This window comes from Ursus maritimus (genome assembly GCF_017311325.1).
Source record: "Ursus maritimus isolate PB19 chromosome X unlocalized genomic scaffold, ASM1731132v1 scaffold_X1, whole genome shotgun sequence".
NCBI lineage: Eukaryota > Metazoa > Chordata > Mammalia > Carnivora > Ursidae > Ursus > Ursus maritimus.
Genome location: NW_024423319.1, coordinates 63676136 through 63699660, shown reverse-complemented (window position 1 = coordinate 63699660; position 23525 = coordinate 63676136). Strand labels below are relative to the sequence as shown.

Here is a 23525-nt window from a genome sequence, read left to right as displayed (position 1 = left end):
ACTATCTTTGCAAGTCCTGTGAATCTATAATTATTTCTAAATAAAAAGTTAAAAAAAAACAGTATTAAAACTAACTAGGGACCTAAGACTGTTGAAAACTACTTCCTGGTCTCACAAGACAACATTAGAAATGGTTATTACCTTAAAGTTTATCTTAATGTGTCTTTCCAACTGCTTTACCATAAAAATATTTATTCTATTTCCTGAAAATTACTGAGTCACAAGAAAACAGAATATAGATAAATACAATCCCTAACATTTGTGGATTTAACCTCGACAGGTTTAGCTACTCAACAATAACCCCTCAAACCTATTTTATACACACACACACACACACACACACACACACACACACGGGGGAAGGAGAGGGAAAGAGGGAAAATGAGAGGGAGAGAAGATGAATTTGAATCAGATACTTTTTGGCATATATTTAGGGGAGTTAATCTGCTAGTGAGTACACCAAGATGACAGCACAGCATCCAAATTTCAATGTTGTTCCCCAATGGTCATCAAATATGAATGTTATGGGACAATCATATGCTACTGTGATATTTACAAATTTGGGAAACTGAATAAGTCGAAGGTTTAGTTTGACAAACTAGATGAGGGTTACAAAATAAAATTACTTCACACTCAGGCAGATATAATAATTTTTAGAAACATGGCAAACAGAATATAAAAACGAACTTACTTATTTAATCATACACTTTTATAACTTTACTGTACTCAACCATTCCTTTGTAAGCTCCCCCAGGCTATATGGATTATAAATACCTAACAGAATATACTCTTCCTATGGTCTAAATGGAATTTCTCTAGCCTTAACCCTAGGTGTAGCTGAAGACTCTGCCAGAATTAAAACATGTTTTACGTACACAGTATAATATCTTTTATGCTTTAAAACATTTACTAAGGCATACTCTGGCCTTGTCATTAAACTAACCCCATCTTCAACATTTTCTTAAAGACCATGCTTTCACACATGTATGTGTGTGTGTGTGCATATGTTTACATATAAATATTTCTCTTCCAAATGCAGTTCAAGTCTGTTAACTGCTAACAGGTGAAAGCAGTATCAACAACACATATACAACACACCTCATGCCTACAGTGGTTTAAAGTATATGATTCAAATCTCTGCAGAAGATAAAGAGATCAGGAATACTTCGTTAACGTTAAAAGTTTCTACCAGATTTGTCACCAAAAATGATATAAAATGGCCAATAAGTACATGAAAGGATGCTTGGTATCAATTATCATTAGGGAAATGCAAACTAAAATCACATGAAATGCCATTACATACCTATTAGAATGAGTAAAATAATTTTTAAAAAACCACAATAATACCAAGTGCTAACAAGGACACACAGCAACTGAAACTCCCATACATTGGTGATGGGAATGCAAAATTGTACAACTTTGGAAAACTGGCAGTTTCTTACAAAGCTAAACACAAACTTACCATACAAACCAGCAATTCACTCCTAGAAATATCAATAGGTCACACAAAAATTTACACATAAATGTTCAGAGCAGCTTCAATTTTAATTCCAAAACCTGGAAACAACTCTTTCAAGTGGAAATGCCTAAACAAACTGTAATAATCCATATAATGGAATACTACTCAACAATAAAACAAACTATTAACATATGCAATAAAATGGATAAATCTCAAATATCTTGCTAAATGAAAGAAGTGAGACTTAAAAGGCTCCAACTCTCTATGATTCCATGCATGAATTTCTCGAGATGCGATGAAACCATTTTATATCTTTATCTTGCATTTGTCAAAAACTGTAGAAATATGTAATGAGTGAATTTTACTGTTTATAGATTTAAAATTTTTTTTTATTTTTAAAAAGATTTTATTTATTTGAGGGAAAGAGAGTGCAAGATAGCACGGTGGGGATGGGGGCAGACGGACAAGCAGACGCCAAGAGAGCCCGAGGGTTTGATCTCACCACCCTGAGATCATGTCCTAAACTGAAATCAAGAGCAGGCTGCTTAACTGACTGAGCCACCCAGGCGTCCCAGATTTAAAATTATTTTTTAAAAACTCTGTACAAACAAAAAATGTTTCCTACCTCACATTAGTTTCATCATTAAATTCTTCAGCCCATTTTTTCCTTGATTGTGCAGTAGTAGAACCATCTAAACGGTAATAGTCAATGTTTCGCAGCCACTTCCCTTCACCTGAAAATTTAACAAGAAAAGATTTGCTATATATTGTTCTGCTAGTAGTAACAGATTTTCTTCCCTGCTCACCACTTAAAATCTGGTCATATATATTTTATTTGCATAGTAAAACATATTTTTTAATCAAAGTATAATTCACTATATTAACAAATAAATTCACCACAGATTTATTTCCAATAGATACTGAATAGCAAAGATACTTTTAAAAAGTATTTCATCTACATGTGACTTTCTTAAAAGATTTCCTTGATTAGAAACCTTTAAAACTGTCAAAAGAATAAGGTTAAACGGCATTATGTTCATGAAGCTTGCTTTAAATTAAATATGTAAATGGCCAGGTTTCCTCCCTTACTAACAAGTTGATACTGATCAACTTTTGGACAGTGAGGTGAAAATTTACCCAAGACTTACATTAAAACTAATATACCAAATTAAGCACTTACGACATTTTTATATTTTATTATACATAATTTCCATTCCAGTTCTTTTAATTGTAAACATAATATTACTATTTCCCCTCCAGAGTCACATCCTAGAATCTTAACATAAAAACAAGTTGACAAAACTGAGATTTAGATCTTTCAGCAAACATTTTACTTAAATTTAGTACTTAGTTTAAAAGGTGCTTTTCAACATGTTTATTACTTACCTATATCTTTACTTATATTGAAAACTTGGAATTTCCTTGCTGAAAATTTGGCAATTGGTAAGAAAGTCTATTTATTTATCTATGTTTTTTTTTTTTTCTTTCAATTGGAAAAAAAAGGCATACACAGCTAAAGAAAAAAGAATTTGAGATAGATGGTCGGATAAAAGAGAGGCTGGAGTCACATTTTCATTAATTGTTCACCTGAACAGGGTAATTATTAAAGTTAATATGCTAATCATAAATAAATAAAATATGATATTAATATTTTTCAAGTATTTCAACATACTCACCTTTCTCTGCTCCAACACTTAAAAAGTGATAAAGTCAGCACAGGTTAGTCACCAAAAATATAGATTTTTTAAAAAAATCACAGGTTCACCATTTATTAGCATTTTCATTTAGAAAAATGTGAAAATGTGTTTATCTCTAGAAATGGAGATAAGCTGAGCACCTACTACATAGGGTTAGTGTCTTTTTAAATGAGTTGATATAAGGAAAAAAACCCCTTAGAACAGTGCCTGTCACATAGTAATTAAGCTCACTGAGTACTTAATATTATCACCCAAGATCCCATATCTAATTGTATCTGTCTCTACTAGGGCACATTTATATGTGATCATCTCTATAACATGATTTCCTATAATACCTCTTGAGCCTAGTTTAATGTCCAGTATACTGTAGTAGTAGTAGTAGTAGTAGTAGTAGTAGTAGTAGTAGTGATACAAAAGATAAACTGAACTGATTAATAGTTTAATGTTTGCTGAAGATAATTTATTAAATTAAATATAAACTAAACCATATGGAAAAATATTCAACCTTGCCAGTGGTCAGAAAAATACAAATTAAAACAATGACAATTGTTTTTACCCATTAAAGATGGGGAAAATGTAATTATAGTACTACAGTATATAGTAAAATGGGCATTTTCCATTTATTCATGATAGAATAAATTGATAAAACTTTTCTGGTACTTTGTCTTTCAGATAATGAAGCACTGCCAGAACATTGAACTGAACTAATAAAACTAATAATAGATATCAGAAAAATCAATTTAAGCCAACATTATACTTAACCATAGTCAAATAAGGAACACATATATACACTACCCATATATATGTTAAAGACATATCAATAAGGAGGGGCCTTAGAAATAAAGAAGGGGGGAGCGCCTGGGTGGCACAGCAGTTAAGCGTCTGCCTTCGGCTCAGGGCGTGATCCCGGCGTTCTGGGATCGAGCCCCACATCAGGCTCCTCCGCTATGAGCCTGCTTCTTCCTCTCCCACTCCCCCTGCTTGTGTTCCCTCTATCGCTGACTGTCTCTATCTCTGTCGAATAAATAAACAAAATCTTGAAAAAAAAAAGAAATAAAGAAGGGGGCAATGATAAAAAGTGCCAGTATATACCTAGCACTTAAATGTAATGGGCACATAAAAAATGCATCACCAGAGCATGACTCTCTATGGAAAATAACTGAAGAATATCCAGGTAAGGGCAATGTATTACCCTGACAGTTCAGCAAATATTTACTATGGACCTACTACATATCCAGTTCTGTGAGGGACATCAGTAAAGCCTGACCTGACCAATTTACATATTGTCCCCCCAAAATCCCTATCACCTTTAAAGTATTTCATTATTTCTCCATTGCATTTTTAAACTATACATTTCCTGTTTGTTTCTTATTGGTCTTCCTTAGCAAACATGTAGCCTCTAGGAGGTTAGGGACATGTTCTTTTTTGTTAGCTTCTTTATCCTTAGCATCTAGACTGTGCCTTGCATGTGGTAGGTACCCTATACTTACAAAATGAAATGAACCCTAGAATACTTTATGGGTTCTGTAAACAGCTAATTTGAGGTGTGCTAATGAGGCAGTGGCTTAGTGATGACTCTTAACCCCAGTTAGGGAAGGAGGAAAGAATTCTTCACTTCTTTAGCAACCCAGGCCCAATGTACTAATATTCCATGTAAGATTTTGCTTGGGGAAAAAAAGGAATTCTACTTTTTTTACTAGGTAAATGTCTTAGTAAACCAATGACATAGTATGTGGTACAGTATCAAATAAAGAGCAAATGCTCCTTTTCACTACAGTGACCTAAGCAACCAATGCACCTGTCTAAAAGTAAAGATACTACTTGCCTATAACTTGCACAGGATGTTATTAGGGTTTTATTTCCTAAAAATAAATATATTTAAAATGACTACAATAAGAGAAAGTATCATCAAAAGAATTAGAAAATTAAAATTAAAAACAATACCACTATATTCCAAGAGTACTCAGGGTACCATTAGACAAAAAAAAGAAAAGGTCACAATACATTTTTTCACAGAACTAGAACAAAGAATCCTAAAATTTGTATAGAACCACAAAAGATGCCAAATAGTCAAAGCCACCCTGAGAAAGAAGAACAAGGCTGGAGGTATCATGCTCCCTGATCTCAAACTATACTACAAAGATATAGTCATCAAAACAGTATGGTACTAGGGGCGCCTGGGTGGCTCAGTCATCAAGCGTCTGCCTTCGGCTTAAGTCATGATCCCAGGGTCCTGGGATCAAGCCCCGCATTAGGCTCCCTGCTCAGCGGGAAGCCTGCTTCTCCTTCTCCCACTCCCTCTGCTGGTGTTCCCTCTCTTTAACCTGAAGAAATTTTTAAAAATATACTCTCATCAAGGTACCTACAGTAGACTACCTGTAATAGTGAAAAATTTCACATAATAATCCTGATGTATAATAATGGAGAAATTATGATTTTACTGGACAGATTATTATAGAGCTGAAAGTGATATAACATCATATATGGAGGGACTTCAAAATGTCTATGAAATCAGTGAAAAAAAAACAAAATTATTTATGGGGAGAGGGTCTTCTGATATGACAACATAAGGAGCTTCATGGACTTGCTCCCCAGCAAAAGTGAAAATTTTAAAATGGTGGTGATGGTTCCACAGTAATATGGGTGTGCCTAATATCATAGAACTATACACTTAAAAATGATCAAAATGGTGAAGACCTGTTTCCCTTCCTGTATCTCCCCTCCCAATTTGGCTTTTTTTTTCTATTAATTGATTAGGGGAAATATAGTTGTGGCATACTGAGGAGCTTTCTGAGATAGTCTGAGGCAGACAGATTAGAACAACTCCTTCTTAAATCACAGAAATACTGCCCCTCAATTTCCTGGGCATTTAATTTTTTTGTCTTTAATATCTGTATTCACCATTAGACTATTCCTCAAGAAAGGGACAACTGTGTTTCCTAGTTGTTGGCAGAACAGTTGGTAGGTACTCATCAATTTTTTAAAAATTTAATGTCCATTAATTTTATATATAAATCTGTCTTGCCGAGTAAACAAATTAGGGAATTTTAAGTTTCTTGTCCCATATCTTTTATCAGTTTTTTAAAATTTGCATTTTTAATAAAAGACAGCTAGAAAGATTTGGTGCAAAACAAAACAAAACAAAAAAAACTCCTGTTTTACCCGACCTCCACTAGCAGCTGGCTATATAACTTCTTCCATTATGGTTAAAAAAACAAAACAAAACAAAAAAACCCACCACAACACATGCCATAGAATTTACCATCTTAACCATTTTAAGTGTATAGTTCAGTTGTGTTAACAGATCTCCAGAACTTTTTAAACTTGCAAACTGAAACTCTATACCCACGAAACAACAACTCCCCATTCTCTCCTTCCCCACAGTAAGCACCATTCTACTTTGTTTCTGTGAATCTGAATACTTTAGATATGCTAAGTAAATGAAATCACACAGTATTCACCTTTTTTTGTGCTGGTTTATTTCACTTAAGATAATGTCTTCAGGGTTGTAGCATGTGACAAAACTTCCTTCAAGAGCTGAAAAATATTCCACTGTGTATATACCACATTTTGTTTATCCATTCATCCACCAATATACACCTGGATTGTTTCTCCCTTTTCATTATTGTGAATAATGTGGCTATGAATAAGGGTGTACAAATATCTTTTTAAGACCATGTTTTCAATTCTTTTGGGTATATACCCAGAAGTAGTATTGTTGGATCATGTAATTCTAGTTTTAGTCTTCTGAGGAACTGCCATACTGATTTCCCCAGTGACTGTATCATTTTACATTCCTACCAAGAATGCACAAACGTTCCAAATTCTCCATATCATCACCAACCTGTTATTTACTGAGTTTTTTTTTGAGAGCAGCCATTCTAATAGTGTGAGGTTATATCTCCTTGTGGTTTTGATTTGCGTTTCTCTGAAGATTAATGATGTTGGGCATATTTTCATGTGCTTGTAGGTCACTTGTATATTATTTTTAGAGAAATGTCCATTTGAATCTTTTGCCCATTTTTTTGAATCAGGTTATCTGTTTGTTGTTGAATTATAATAGCTCTTTATGTATTCTGAATATTAACCCCTGACAAAATACATGATTTGCAAATGTTTTCTCCTATTCGGAAGGTTGCTTTTTCACTCTCACAAAATGTTAAATTTTATGTTATATATATTTTACAATACTGTTGTTGAAGATGATGATGATAAAAACTACCCACAAGAAAAACCCAGGTCCAGATGGCTTCACTGCTAAATTTTGGCAGACACTTAACTCATACCAATGCTTCCCAAACTCTTTCAAAACATAGGAAAAGGATGGAGCACCAGGGTGGCTCAGTTGTTAAGTGTCTGCCTTCAGCTCAGGTCACGATTCCGGTGTCCTGGGAACAAGCCCCGCAATGGGCTCCCTGCTCAGTGGGAAACCTGCTTCTCCCTCCCCCACACCCCCTGCTTGTGTTCTCTCTCTCTCTCTCAAATAAATAAATAAAATCTTTTTTAAAAAATAGGAAAAGGAATACTTCCCAACTCATTAAATGAGGCCAGTATTAGTCTTGTACCAAAACCAAGGATATTAGAAGAAAACAAAACTGAAAAATATTATATCTTATGAATAAGGATTCACAAATCCTCAAAAAAATACTAGTGAACAGAATCCAGCAACATGTAAAGAGAATTATACACCATAACCAAGTAGGATTTATCCCAGGTATGCAAGGTTGGTTTAACATATGACATTTAAACTAATGCACCAGGGAGTTAAGATGGCAGAGGAGTAGGGGACCCCTTTTTCAGCCGGTACCGAGTCGAGTTGGATACATACCAGAACAGCCTGAACATCCACGGAATCAGCCTGAGACGCAGAAAGATACATCTGGATCTCTACAAATGAACATCTCCAGAGCTGAGTACTGAGGTATGAAGCAGGGAGCCGTGAAACTGCGCAGAGATATCGGAAGATAAACGGAAGGGGGAGGGAGCCGCCGCGTTCGGGCGCCGGGAAGCGGTAGCCACCTGCACGGGGGAGCGAGCGGACTCGTGGACCGGCACCCACGAGAGAGCAGACTGAGAACGTGAGCCGGGAACGTGCGCCACCAGACTGAAACAGAGCTCCGGTGTGCTCATTGGAACCAGACTGAGACCGGGAGCTCCGGGAGTGCACGGGGGCGGCTGGCAGTGTTAGAAACACAAAGGACAGAGACGCACGGGCCCTGGAAGTGAGGGTTGGCATGCCGGGTGTGGGGCGCACATCCTGGGATGCTGCAGGGTTGAGCAGCACCAACAGTAACAGAGTTAAAGTAGCCAGAACATCAGTGGAGAATGGTCCGCGATTCCTCTGTTCTGAGACAGAGGCTGAGATTCGGCCACTGCTGCGCTGACTCTCAGAAGAGGCACAGCAAACCGCCAGGGAAAGCCTCCAGAGAACAAAAGCCTGGAAATGCCGGCTCACAGTGTGCCCATCCCCATCCCACCTCGCAGGGGACATGGAGACTCTACCCAAACAGGGTTACCTGAGTATTGGTGTGGAAGGACCCTCACCCAGAAGGGAGGCTGAAAAATCAAGAAGCCCACATCCCTAAGATCCCTATAAAACAAGGGTGCACGGCCTGGGTCCCGGTCAATAATTTGGGCTCTGGACAACCCCACAACCTCTCCTCATCAGAATGACGAGAAGGAGAAATCCCCCCCAGCAAAGAAAAGGCAATTAGTCTGTGGCCTCTGCCACAGAACTAATGGATATGCATATAATCAAATTATCAGAAATGGAATTCAGAGTAACAATGGTCAAGATGACCTGTAGACTTGAAAAAAGTATTAACGAAAATGTTAGTGAGAATACAGAATCTCTAAGGGCAGAACTGAGAGCGAATCTGGCAGAAATTAAAAATTCTATGAGCCAAATGCAGTCAAAACTAGAGGCTCTGACGGCCAGGGTGAATGAGACAGAAGAACGTATCAGCGAATTGGAGGATGGGTTAGTAAAAGAAAAAGCTAAAATAGAATCTGGACTCAAAAAAATCCACGCTCATGAATGTAGGTTACGGGAAATTACTGACCCAATGAAATGTTCCAATGTCAGAATCATTGGCATCCCCGAGGGGGTGGAGAAAAACAGAGGTCTAGAAGAGATATTTGAACAAATTGTAGCTGAAAACTTCCCTAATCTAGCAAGGGAAACAAGCATTCGTGTCCAAGAGGCAGAGAGGGCCCCTCCCAAGCTCAACCACGACAAACCAATGCCACGTCACATCATAGTGCAATTTGCAAATATCAGATCCAGGGATACAGTATTGAAAGCGGCCAGGGCAAAGAAATTTCTCACGTACCAAGGCAAAGGTATCAGAATTATGTCAGACCTGTCTACACAGACCTGGAATGAGAGAAAGGGTTGGGGGGGCATTTTTAAAGCTCTTTCAGAGAAAAACATGCAGCCAAGGATCCTTTATCCAGCAAGGCTGTCATTCAGAAGGATGGAGAAATAAAGACCTTCCAGAATCGCCAGTCATTGACCAATTTCGTAACCACGAAACCAGCCCTACAGGAGATATTAAGGGGGGGTTCTATAAAGGTAAAAAAGCCCCAAAAGTGATACACAACAGAAAGTCACAATCGATAGAAACAAAGACTTTACTGGCAACATGGCATCATTAAAATACTATCTCTCAATAATCAGTCTCAATGTAAATGGCCTAAGAGCTCCCATAAAACACCACAGGGTTGCAGATTGGATAAAAAGACATGACCCATCCATTTGCTGTCTACAAGAGACTCATTTTGAATCTAAGGATACATACAGACTGAAAGTAAAGGGATGGAATATCATCTTTCACGCCAATGGACCTCAAAAGAAAGCTGGGGTAGCAATTCTCATATCAGACAGATTGGATTTTAAACTAAAGACTATAGTTAGAGACACAGAAAGGCACTATATTATCCTTAAAGGATGTACCCAACAAGTGGATATGACAATTATAAATATATATGCCCCCAACAGGGGAGCAGCAAGATACACAAGCCAACTCTTAACCAGAATAAAGAGAAATATAGAGAAAAATACGGTAATAATTGGGGACCTCAACACTCCACTATCAGAAATAGAAAGAACACCCATGCAAAAAATCAACAAAGAAACAAGGGCTTTGAATGCCATACTCGACGAGCTCGACCTCACAGATATATATAGAACACTACACCCCAGAACCAAAGAATACTCATTCTATTCTAATGCCCATGGAACACTCTCAAGAATAGACCATGTTCTGGGACACAAAACAGGTCTCAACTGACACCAAAAGACTGAAATTGTTCCCTGCATATTCTCAGACCACAACGCTTTGAAATTGGAACTCAAGCACAAGGAAAAATTTGGAAGAAACTCAAACACTTGGAGACTAAGAACCATCCTGCTCAGGAATGACTCGATAAACCAGAAAATCAAAAATCAATTTAAACAATTTATGGAGACCTAAATAAAAACACAACGGTCCACAACCTATGGGACACTGCAAAGGCAGTCCTAAGAGGAAAATACATAGCCATCCAAGCCTCACTCAAAAGAATACAAAAATCTAAAATGCAGTTTTTATTTTTCTCACCTCAAGAAGCTGGAATAGCAACAGAGGGACAGACCTAATCCATGCAGCACGAGGAAGCAGTTGACCAAGATTAGAGAAGAAAGCAATGAATTAGAAACCAGGAGTACAGTAGAGCAGATCAATAGAACTAGAAGGTGGTTCTTTGACAGAATCAATAAAATTGTCAGACCACTGGCAAGACTTATCCAAAAGAATAGAGAAAGGACCCAAATTAATAAAATTACGAATGAAAACGGAGAGGTCACAACCAACACCAATGAAATTTGTAGGACTATTAGAAACTTTTATCAACAGCTTTATGCCAATAAATTAAGCAATCTGGAAGAGATGGAGGACTTTCTGGAAACCTATGAACTACCTAGACTGAAACAGAAAGAAATTGATTTTTTAACAGGCCAATTAATTATGAAGAGATTGAGTCAGTGATAAACAACCTTCCAAATACCAAAACTCCAGGCCTGGACGGTTTTCCTGGGGAATTCTACCAAACATTCAAAGAAGAAATAATACCTATTCTCCTAAAGCTATTTCAAAAAATAGAAACAGAAGGAAAGCTACCAAACTCATTCTATGAGGCCAATATTACCTTGATCTCCAAACCAGGCAAAGTCCCCATCAAAAAAGAGAATTACAGACCGATTTCCCTAATAAACATGGACGCCAAAATCCTCAACAAGATCTTGGCTAACAGAATCCAACAGTACATTAAAAGGATTATCCATCATGACCAAGTGGGACTCATCGCTGGGATGCAAGGGTGGTTCAACATTCGCAAATCGATCAGTGTCAAAGATTTTATCCAGAAGGAAAAAGCCAAAAATCATACGATTCTCTCAACAGATGCAGAAAAAGCATTTGACAAAATACAGCATCCTTTCCTGATTAAAACCCTTCAGAGTGTACAGATAGAGGGTACATTCCTCAATCTCATAAAAACCATCTATGAAAAGCCTACAGCAAATATCATTCTCAATGGGGAAAAGCTGGAAGCCTTTCCCTTAAGATCAGGAACACGACAAGGATGCCCACTCTCGCCACTATTATACAACATAGTCTAGAATTCCTTGGAAGAGCAATCAGACAACAAAAAGGGATAAAAGGTATCCAAATCGGCAAAGAACAAGTCAAAATGTCTCTCTTCACAGATGACATGATACTCTATATGGAAAACCCAAAAGAAGCCACTCCCAAACTATTAGAAGTTATAGAGCAATTCAGTAATGTGGCAGGATACAAAATCAATGCTCAGAAATCAGTTGCATTTCTATACACGAATAACGAGACCGAAGAAAGAGAAATTAGGGAATCCATCCCATTTACAATAGCACCAAAAACCATACGTTACCTTGGAATTAACTTAACCAGAGACGTAAAGGACCTATATTCTAGGAACTATAAATCACTCTTGAAAGACATTGAGGAAGACATAAAAAGATGGAAAGATATTCCATGCTCATGGATTGGAAGAATTAACATAGTTAAAATGTCCATGCTACCCAGAGCAATCTACACTTTCAATGCTATCCCGATCAAAATACCAAGGACATTTTTCAAAGAACTGGAACAAACAGTCCTTAAATTTGTATGGAAACAGAAAAGGCCCCGAATCTCCAAGGAACTGTTGAAAAGGAAAAACAAAGCTGGGGGCATCACAATGCCGGATTTCGAGCTGTACTACAAAGCTGTGATCACAAAGACAGCATGGTACTGGCACAAAAACAGACACATAGACCAATGGAACAGAATAGAGAGCCCAGAAATGGACCCTCGGCTCTTTGGGCAACTAATATTTGATAAAGCAGGAAAAAACATCCGGTGGGAAAAAGACAGTCTCTTCAATAAATGGTGCTGGGAAAATTGGACAGCTACATGCAAAAGAATGAAACTTGACCACTATCTCACACCATACACAAAAATAAACTCCAAATGGATGAAAGACCTCGATGTGAGACAGGAATCCATCAAAATTCTAGAGGAGAACATAGGCAGCAACCTCTACGACATCGGCCAAAGCAACCTTTTTCATGACACATCCCCAAAGGCAAGAGAAACAAAAGATAAAATGAATTTATGGGACTTCATCAAGATTAAAAGTTTCTGCACATCCAAGGAAACAGTCAGAAAAACTAAGAGGCAGCCCACGGAATGGGAGAAGATATTTGCAAATGACACTACAGATAAAGGACTGGTATCCAAGATCTACAAAGAACTTCTCAAACTCAATACACGAGAAACAAATAAACAAATCAAAAAATGGGCAGAAGATATGAACAGACACTTTTCCAATGAAGACATACAAATGGCTAACAGACACATGAAAAAATGTTCAACATCATTAGCCATCAGGGAAATTCAAATCAAAACCACACTGAGATACCACCTTACGCCAGTTAGAATGGCAAAAATAGACAAGGCAAGAAACAACAATTGTTGGAGAGGATGTGGAGAAAGGGGAACCCTCCTACATTGTTGGTGGGAATGCAAGTTGGTACAGCCACTCTGGAAAACAGTGTGGAGGTCCCTTAAAAAGTTAAAAATTGAGCTACCCTATGATCCAGCCATTGCACTACTGGGTGTTTACCCCAACGATATAGTCGTAGTAAAGAGAAAGGCCATATGCACCCCAATGTTTATAGCAGCAATGTCCACAATAGCTAAATCGTGGAAGGAGCCGAGATGCCCTTCAACAGATGACTGGATTAAGAAGTTGTGGTCCATATATACAATGGAATATTACTCAGCTATCAGAAAGAACAAGTTCTCTACATTTGCTACAACATGGACGGCACTAGAGGAGATAATGCCAAGTGAAATAAGTCAAGCAGAGAAAGACAATTATCATATGATTTCTCTCATCTATGGAACATAAGAACTAGGAAATCGGTAGGGGAAGAAAGGGATAAAGAAAGGGGGGGTAATCAGAAGGGGGAATGAAGCATGAGAGACTATGGAGTCTGAGAAACAAACTGAGGGCTTCAGAGGGGAGGGGGGTGGGGGAATGGGATAGGCTGGTGATGGGTGGTGGAGAGGGCACGTATTGCATGGTGCACTGGGTGTTATACGCAACTAATGAATCATTGAACTTTACATCAGAAACCAGGGATGTACTGTATGGTGACTAATATAATAAAAAAAATTTTTTTAAAAGTAATGCACCAGATCAGTAGAATTTTAAAAACCCGTATGATCATCTCAATAGATGAGAGATAGCATTTGACAATATCCAATACCGTTCATGATAAAAAAAAAATTAAAAACTGGAAATAGAAGGGAACTTCTTCAATTTGATAAACAGCATTATGAAAAAACTGCAAATAACACCATTCTAATGGGGAAAGATCAGATGCTTTCCCCCCAAGATTCAGAACAAGAAAAGGATGTTTGCTCTTGCCACTTCACTGTACTAGAGGTACTAACCACGGAAATTGGGCAAGAAAAAGAAATAGAAGTAATCCACATTGGAAAGGAAAAAGTAAATTATCTCTAATTGTAAATGATATGATCCTGTAAATGGAAAATCCTTTAAATATCCACTTAAAAACTATTAGGACTAATAAATGAGTTAATATACAAAACTCAATTTTTTAAACATTTACCGGGAAGAATCCAAAAATATAATTAAGAAAATTCCATTTTCAGTACCATCAAAAAGAATAAAACAAGTAAGAATAAATTTAACACATGACATTTAAAATGTATACACTAAAAACCACAAAATACTGGTGAAAGAAAATTAAAGACCTAAACAAATGCTAAAACCTCTTATGTTCATGGATCAGAAGACTTAATATTAAGATGGCAATACTTCCTAAAATGAAATACAGACTCAATGTAATCCCTATCAGAATCTTAACCAGAATCCCTATGCTGATTTCTCTGTAGAAATGTACAAGGTGATTCTAAAATTCATATGGAATTGCCAGGGACTCAGAATAGCCAAAACAATCTTGAAGAGGAATAAAGTAGGACTTACTTTCAAAATTTACTTTCAAAGCAACAGTAGTAATCAAGGCAGTGTGATACTGGCAAGGACTGACATAGATCAATGGAATAGAACTAAGAGTCAAGAAATGGGTCTGTATGATCAACTGATTTTCAACAAGGGTGCCAAGACCATTAAATAGGGAAAGAATAGTCTTTTCAAGAAATAGTGCTAGGACAACCGAACAGCCACAGCAAAAGATTGATGTTGGACCTTTATCTCATGCGATATATAAAAATCAACTCAAAATGGATTAAAAGCCTAAATATTAAGAGCTAAAGCTTTATAATTTTTTGAAGGGAGAGGGAGCATAGGGATGACTCTTCATGAACTTGGATTTGGCAACAGTTTTTTAGATATAACACCAAAAGCACAAATAACAAAAGAAAAAATAGATCTCCTGGATTCCATCAAAATGAAGAACTTCTATCTACCAAAGGACACTACCAAGAAAGTGAAAAGATAACCCACAAAATAAGAGAAAATATTTGTGAATCATATATCTGATAAGAGCCTGGTATGCAGAAAATGTAAAACAAACCCAAAAAATTCAACTCAATAACAAGACAAATAACTAAATTCAAAAATGGGCAAAGGACCTGAATAAACATTTTTCCAACGATATACAAGAAGTCAACAAGAACATGAAAAGATGCTCAACATTATTAGTCATTAGAGAAATACAAACCAAAATCACAATGAGATACCACTTCATGGCCACTAGGATGGCTTTACAGGCAGCCTCATTTTATTGTGCTTTATGCCACTTCTCACATAACCATGTGTGTTTTTTGTTTTTTGTTTCGTTTCGTTTTGTTTTGTTTTTACAAACTGAACGTTTGTGGCAACCCTGCGTCGAGCAAGTCTACTGGAGCATTTGCTCACTTTGTGTCTCTGTCACATTTTGGTAATTCCAACAATATTTCAAACTTTTTCATCATTATTATTACATTTGTTATGATGACCAGTAAAATCTGACATTACTATTGTAACTATTTTGGGGTGCAATAAATTGCACCCACTAAAAACAGAGAACTTCACCAATAAATGAGTGTGTTCTGACTGTACCACCAAGCAGCTGACCCCCCCCCACCTCTCTCCCTCTCTTCAGGCCTATTTCCCAAGACACAACAATATTAAAATTAGGCTGATTAATAACCCTACACCTTCTGGGTGTTCAAGTAAAAGGAAGAGTCGCATGTATCTCATTTTAAGTCAAAAGCTAGAAATGAGGGGCGCCTGGGTGGCGCAGTCGTTAAGTGTCTGCCTTCGGCTCAGGGCGTGATCCCAGCGTTCTGGGATTGAGCCCCGCATCAGGCTTCTCTGCTAAGAGCCTGCTTCTTCCTCTCCCACTCCCCCCGCTTGTATTCCCTCTCTCACTGGCTGTCTCCCTGTCAAATAAATAAATAAAATCTTAAAAAAAAAAAAAAAGCTAGAAATGATTAAGCTTAATGAGGAAGGCATGTGACAGATGAGATGGGCCTAAAGTTAGGCCTCTTGTGCCAGTTAGCCAAGTTGTGAATGCAAAGGAAAACTTCTTGAAGGAAATTAAAAGTGTTACTCCAGTGAACACATGAATGATTAAAAAGGCAAAACAGTCCTATTGCTGATATGGAAAGTTTTAGTGGTCTGGACAGAAGATCAAACCAGTCACGACATTTCCTAAGGCAAAGCCTAATCCAGAGCAAGTCCCTAACTCTCTCCAGTTCTATGAAGGCTGAGAGAGGTGAGGAAGTTACAGAATAAAAGTTTAAAACAAGCAGACGTTGATTCATGAGGTGTAAAGAAAGTGGTCTCCATAACAGAGAAGTGCAAGGTGAAGCAACAAGTGCTAATGTAAAAGCTGCAGCAAGTTATCCAGAAGATCTAGCTAAGATAATTAATGAAAGGGGCTATACTAAACAATAGAATTTTCTATGTAGACAAACAGCCTTCCATTAGAAGATGTCATCTATGACTTTCACAGCCAGAGAGAAGTCAATACCTGGCTTCAAAGCTCAAAGGTCAGGCTGACTCTCTTCTTAAGGGCTAATGCAGCTGGTGACTTTAAGTTGAAGCCAATGCTCATTTACCATTCTGAAAATCCTAGGTGCCTTAAGAATTATGTTAAATCTACCCTCTCTGTGTTCTATAAAGAGAACAAGAGCTGGATGACAGCACATCTGTTTTTGACATGGTTTACCAAATATTTTAAGCCCACTGTTGAGACCTACTGCTCAGAAAAAAGGACTTCTTTCAAAATATTACTGCTCACTGACAATGTACCTCATCACCCAAGAAGTCTGATGGAGGTGTACACAAGATTAATGTTGTTTTCATGTCTAGTAACACAACATCCATTCTGCAGCCCATAGATCAAGGAGTAATTTCAACATTCAAGTTTTATTATTTAAGAAATACATTTTGTAAAGCTATAGCTACCATCAATGGTGACTCCTCTGATGGATCTAGGGAAAGTAAATTGAAAACCTTCTGGAAAGGATTCACCATTCTAGATGCTATTAAGAACATTTGTGATTCAGTCGCCCAGCCCCTTCTCCATCCACTGTCGCCTATGGCATCGCTGGCTGCACTGTGACTTTGCTGGTGCATGAGCAAGGAGGAAGGGGGCTGCCCCTCTCCTACCTGGTGAACAACAATGGCTGAGGGTCTGTCCTTAGGACTGGCAGACAGACAGACTCAGGCCAGGCCTCTTGGTGGAGATTACTCCTCTGGGAGGAGACACAGGTATGAAGCCCACTAGACAGGGACTGGCAACCTGGAAGGCTGGAGACACGGACTGATTGTGGAATTGTGGCCTGGAGACGTGGATGCAGAGCTCATAATTAGCTGAACTGGTCCATGAACTCCACTCCCTGAAGACTACACAATCTCGGAGAACCATAGGAGGAAAAAGTGCTCTTGGTCCAGCTCAATGACTTCTGAGTGCCCCCTCTTCCCAGAGGGAAGTTCATTCGGCCTCCTCTAGGCACATACGCACAAGAAAGGCTCTTTTTGTAAAGATTATTTCCACTTAAAAATTCTATTGCAATTTTGATTTACTGAAATAGCATTGATGATGAAATAATATCAGGAATATTGGCATCCTTATTAACATTTCCCATGCTAGAACCTGAAACTACCTCCATATTTGTTCATTTATGTCTGCAGGGAGAGCTTCATACTTTTCTTAATATAAGTACTTCTAATTCCTTTTAAAAAAAGAATATTTGTGATTCATGGGAAGAGGTCAAAATACCAACATTAACAGGAGTTTGTAAGAAGTTGAATCCAACCCTCATGGATGACTTTGAGAGGAGGAAGTAACTGCAGATGTGGCTGAAATAGCAAGAGACCTAGAATTAGAAGTGAAGCCTGAAGACAGGACTGAATTGCTACAACGTCATGACAAAACTTGAACAGATGAGGAGTTGCCTCTTACAGGTGAGCAAAGAAAGTGGTTTCTTAAGGTGGAATCTAGTCCTGGTGAAGATGCCGTAAAGATTACTGAAATGACAACAAAAGATTTAGAGTATTATAAAAACTTATTTGATAAAGTAGAGGCAGAGTTTGAGAGGACTGACATGACTCCAATTTTGAAAGAAGTTCTACTATGGGTAAAATGTTATCAAACAGCATTGCGTGCTACACAGAAATCATTTGTGAAAAGAAGGGTCAATCGATGCAGCAAACTTCACTGTTGTCTTATTTTAAGAAATTGCCACAGTCACCTCAATCTTCAGCAACCACCACCCTGATCAGTCAGCAGCCATCAACATCATGGCAAAATCCTCCACCAGCAAAAAATTACAACTTGCTGAAAACTCAGATGATGGTTGACATCTTTTAGCAATAAAGTATTTTTTAATTAAGGTATATATATATATTTAAGATATAATGCTATTGCACACTTAACAGACTATAGTACAGTGTAAATAGAACTTTTATATGCACTGGGAAACCAAAAAAACTAATTCAACTCCCTTTATTGAAGTATTCACATTATTGCAGTGGTCTGGAACCAAACCCACAATACCTCTGAGGTATACCTGTAATAAAACAAAACAAAACAAAACAAAACAGAAGGTAACTATTGGTAAAGATGTGGAGAAACTGGAACCCTTATACACTGCTTGTGGAAATGTAAAATCATGCAGCCAGTATGGAAAACAGTTTGGTGGTTCCTCAATAAGTTAAAATTACCACATGACCCAATAATTCCATTCCTAAGTATATTTCCAAATGAAGTGAAAACAGATGCTTAAATAAATAAAAACTTGCATACAAGTATTTATCACAGCACTACTCACAATAGTCAGAAGGTGAAAACAACCTAGATATCTATGAATGAATAAATGGATAATCAAAATGTAGGTATTATCCGTACAATGGAATATTATTAGATCTTTATGGCCTAATGAATGAAGTACTGACACATGCTACAACATGGAAGAACTCTGAAAGAAGCCAGTCACAGAAGACCACATATTATATGAATCCATTTACATGAAAGTTTCAGAACAGGTCAGTCTGTAGAAACAGAAAGTAGATTGATTAGTGACTGCTTAAGATTTGAAGAGGTGGAAGGCAGGGCTAGGAGGGTAATAGCTAAAGGGTACAGGGTTTCTTTGGTGGTGATTAAAAAGGTTGAAAATTGTGGTGATAGTTGCAGAACTCTATGAAAATACTAAAAACCACTGAATTTTTCACTTAAAATGGATGAACTGCATGATATGTGAATTATTTCAATAAAGCCCTTTATAAGAACAAAAAATCTTATTTCATGTTACAACTGCAACAATAAAGACCATGTTAATGTAGATAAGGACAAGAAGAATGTACAGAAAAAAATGGATATATTAAAGTTGTATGTCTGGGGAGTATTTTTTCTTTTATTGTTAAAATGTTTATATAATACGTTTAAATAAAGGTTTCAAAAATTATGATACAGAAACGTTTGTAACTCACCTTTATAAATAAGAGGTTTATCTTTATCTTCTGTCTTTTCCCTACTGGCCAATTCAAGAAAATCTTCAATCAAGTCCAGAGATATGAGAGACTGGCTGAAAACAAGGCTAAAAAAATGGATTAGTGTTCATGGATTAGAAGGGTCACATAGTACAGATATTACTTCTTTCCAAATTGACTTACAAATTCAACACAATTCTTTTTTTATTGTTTTTATTACTAATTTATTCATTTGTTTCTTCAACCAGTCAGCAAATATTTATTTTTTAACAAATATTTAGAAGCATCTATTATAGCGATTGAAAAATATACATGAATTCAACACAATTCTAATCAAAACCACAGCAGGATTTTTGAGAAATTAACAAGCTGATTCTATAAAGTTTATATGAAAATGCTGAGCACACAGGGGAGCCAAAACAACTTTGAAAAAGTTGGAGGCCTAACTCTACATGATTTCAACACTTGAAAAGCTAGAGTAATCAGCACAGTGTAATACTGATTAAGGGACAAGCACAAACTGATGGAACAGAATTTGGGGTCCAGATATAGAGCCACACAATATAGTCAGCTAAATGGTTTTTCACAAAGAAGCAAAGGCAATTCAGTGGAAAAAGGATAATCTTTTCAACAATGGACTTGGCAAAATTCAACATTCATACGCAAAAAAAAAAAAAAAAGAACTTTGGCTTAAACCTCACACTTTATAGAAAAAGTAATTCAAAATGGAGTATAAATCTAATTTTAAAATGTAAAACTGTATCTCAGAGTCCATAGTCTCTCATGCTTCATTCCCCCTTCTGATTACCAACTGAGGGCTTCAGAGGGGAGGGGGGTGGGGGAATGGGATAGGCTGGTGATGGGTAGTAAGGAGGGCACGTATTACATGGTGCACTGGGTGTTATACACAACTGATGAATCGTGGAACTTTACATCAAAAACCGGGGATGTACTACTGTATGGTGACTAACATACTATAATAAAAAATATTATTATAAAAAAATAAATAAATGTAAAACTAAAATGTTTAGAAAAACGCAAGGAAGAAAATCATAACTCTGGGTTAGACAATTCTTAGACTAACACCAAAAACATGATTTATGGCGGAAAAAAGTTGATAAAGTGGATTTCATCAAAATTAAAAACTTTTACTGTACAAAAGAAACTAGAGAATATGAGAAAAAAGTCTATTAAAAGTATTTGAGTAATTTTAGACTTGTAAACATTCTAAAACACTTTGCTGTTCCATTTCAAATATGTCTGCAGATTCCTGATTCTCCATCCCAGTAGTTTTCTAACTCCTGTTTGGAGCCATGAAAACTATTTGTTCACATAAAGCCTTATGTGGTATTAAAATGTAATAAATAATTTCAGGTGTAAAATATAGTGATTCAACACTTCCATACAACATCTGGTGCTCATCACAAGTGCACTCTTTAATCCCCACCATCTATTTAACAGGAAACTAACATTACACTGTATGTTAACTAACTTGAATTTAAATAAAAACTTTAAATATATAATAAACAAACAATAAAAAGGCGCCTGGGTGGCTGAGTTGGTTAAGCGTCTGGCTCTGATTTTGGCTTAGGTCATGATCTCAGGGTTGTGAGATCGAGCCCAGGTCAGGCTCCACACTCAATGGGGAGTCTGCTTGAGATTCTCTCTTCCTCTCTCTCTGGCCACCTCCCACCCACCCCCCACTCATGCTCTCTTTCTCAAATAAAAAAAAATCTTTTTAAACAAACAAATAAAGCAGGGTGCTTTAGGCCTTGGAGAAGAAGAAGGTAAAAGTGTCACTGGCCCCTCAGCCTCTGCTCTAGCCTTCTTTTCACCAACTTTCATGGGCTCTGAGGAAGTTTCAAAACCACTGCTCTTATCTATCCCACTGGTGGAAAGTGGACATAATTATACACAGGAAATGAAAAAAATCTACAAAGAGAATAAAGGATAAAGGAGTGCTCATTCTCTCCCTTATATATGCAAACAAGGAACTAGACACCTGTCCAAGCAGATTGGTTTTATTTGATTCTGAAAGATGTACTATAGGAGAGAGATGCTTTTATGACTCCAGAAGATCCTTCAACACTCATTCCTTGAGGTCTTCAGATTTAGTAGAACTGAAAAGAACAACTCAAGTTATGAAACAGCGGCTGGAGTTTATAACATGTGCATTGGCTATTGTATGACTTCCTAAACTCTGCACTATGGGGATCTACTGTCTCCCAGTTGGTACTCCTAGAATACTGGTAAGGAAATGAATTTTTTCCTAGCACTAGTGTAAATGACCAACAGTCTTGATACCTCAGTAGATTATGTTTCCTAGAATCAAACAATTTATTGAATCAATTCTTTTTGAGCTACAAATTAAGTTTTTGGCAGTTCCTATAACTGGGAAACTTAAATTCTTTACTAATTATTTATTTAACTGGAATTAATCTGGAATTCGGGGTACTATTCTGGAAAAAGGTTGACCTGAGTCTGCATTAAGGCTGGTTCTGGGGGGCGCCTGGGTGGCACTGGGGCGCCTGGGTGGCACAGCGGTTAAGCGTCTGCCTTCGGCTCAGGGCGTGATCCCGGCGTTCTGGGATCGAGCCCCACATCAGGCTCCTCCGCTATGAGCCTGCTTCTTCCTCTCCCACTCCCCCTGCTTGTGTTCCCTCTCTCGCTGGCTGTCTCTATCCTGTCGAATAAATAAATAAAATCTTAAAAAAAAAAAGGCTGGTTCTGGGAACCACTGAGCTCAGAAAAATCTCACTATGAAAAAGGTGTTATTAGGACTAAGTAGCTACATACTAACGGTTATCTCTTAACTTTTTCTAATTGCAGATAACATGAGCAATTACTGCCCTGATTGGTAATAATTTTCATTCTTGTATAAACTATTTTGGCTTTATCTATTTTATTAATGACCCATATGAAAATAGAGAAGCAATACAAATCAAATTCATATATATCAAAAAATCTGGAAATTAAAATTCAATCAAAATTTAATGCTTAAATGACAGAAAACAAGTCAGAAGGGCTGGGCTAAAACCAGTAGTGTACTGGAATTAGCCGTAACTTGCTTGAAAGAGGAAAGTAGATTGTTAGCATTTCTTACCACCACTGTTGGTAGCTTAAAATTGGCCCCAATAAGAGTATTTTACCATGGATATCAGCAAATGTTACAAATTAGGGCTTTATGTGCTTCTTTGCTTTCTCTATTATCATTTTTTGAAGAGTCAGTTGTCAAACATTTATCAACACACCACTAGCTAAAAAATCACTAAAATTCATTTATCTCTTGCCCTATGAAATATCAAGTTTTCACTTAGATCAAAAGATCAACTGCACAAATAGGGAACAGAGGAATCTGATTTGACACCAGTTCTTCTTTAAAAAAAAAATGAAAGTCTCAGTTGACCATAAGTTTAATATGAACCAATAGTGTTATTCAGATGTTAGAAAACCTCTATTCGACTGCATGAATGGAAGTATACCATCCAGAATAAACAAGAACCAGCTTCACTTTAACTCTGTGTTAATCAAAACTCAGCTGAAGTTTTTTGTTTTTGTTTTACTATGACCATATTTTGAGATGGGTGGTAAAAAAAACTGAAGTATGTTCAAGACCATATGGCCAGGACTGAAATTATGCCATACAAAGAATAGCTCAATGAACTCAGAAGAAAAAGCTAAAAGTGACAAGAGAGATGAACCCACCATTTTTTGAAGAGGAGACAATTGAAACAGTAGTACTGATGTCTGCAACCTACATTGAAAGGCATCAGGAAAATAAGATGGATAGATAAACCAATATGTAATAAAGAAAGTACAATAAAATATAGAATATAGTA

At 37.1% G+C, this 23525-nt stretch overlaps 1 protein-coding gene across 7 annotated transcripts in view; it reads right to left on the bottom strand.

Annotated features, from left to right (window-relative positions):
- The window catches only part of ATRX (ATRX chromatin remodeler), a 345341-nt gene that overhangs the window by 61792 nt on the left and 260024 nt on the right, over positions 1-23525 (bottom strand). For all 7 annotated transcript variants that reach the window (XM_040630434.1, XM_040630447.1, XM_040630441.1 and 4 more), the window contains 2 exons: positions 19687-19793; positions 2085-2193 (listed from right to left, as the gene is read on the bottom strand). In XM_040630434.1, coding sequence (XP_040486368.1) covers positions 2085-2193; positions 19687-19793 — 216 coding nt within the window. The remainder of the gene's footprint in view (positions 1-2084; positions 2194-19686; positions 19794-23525) is intronic.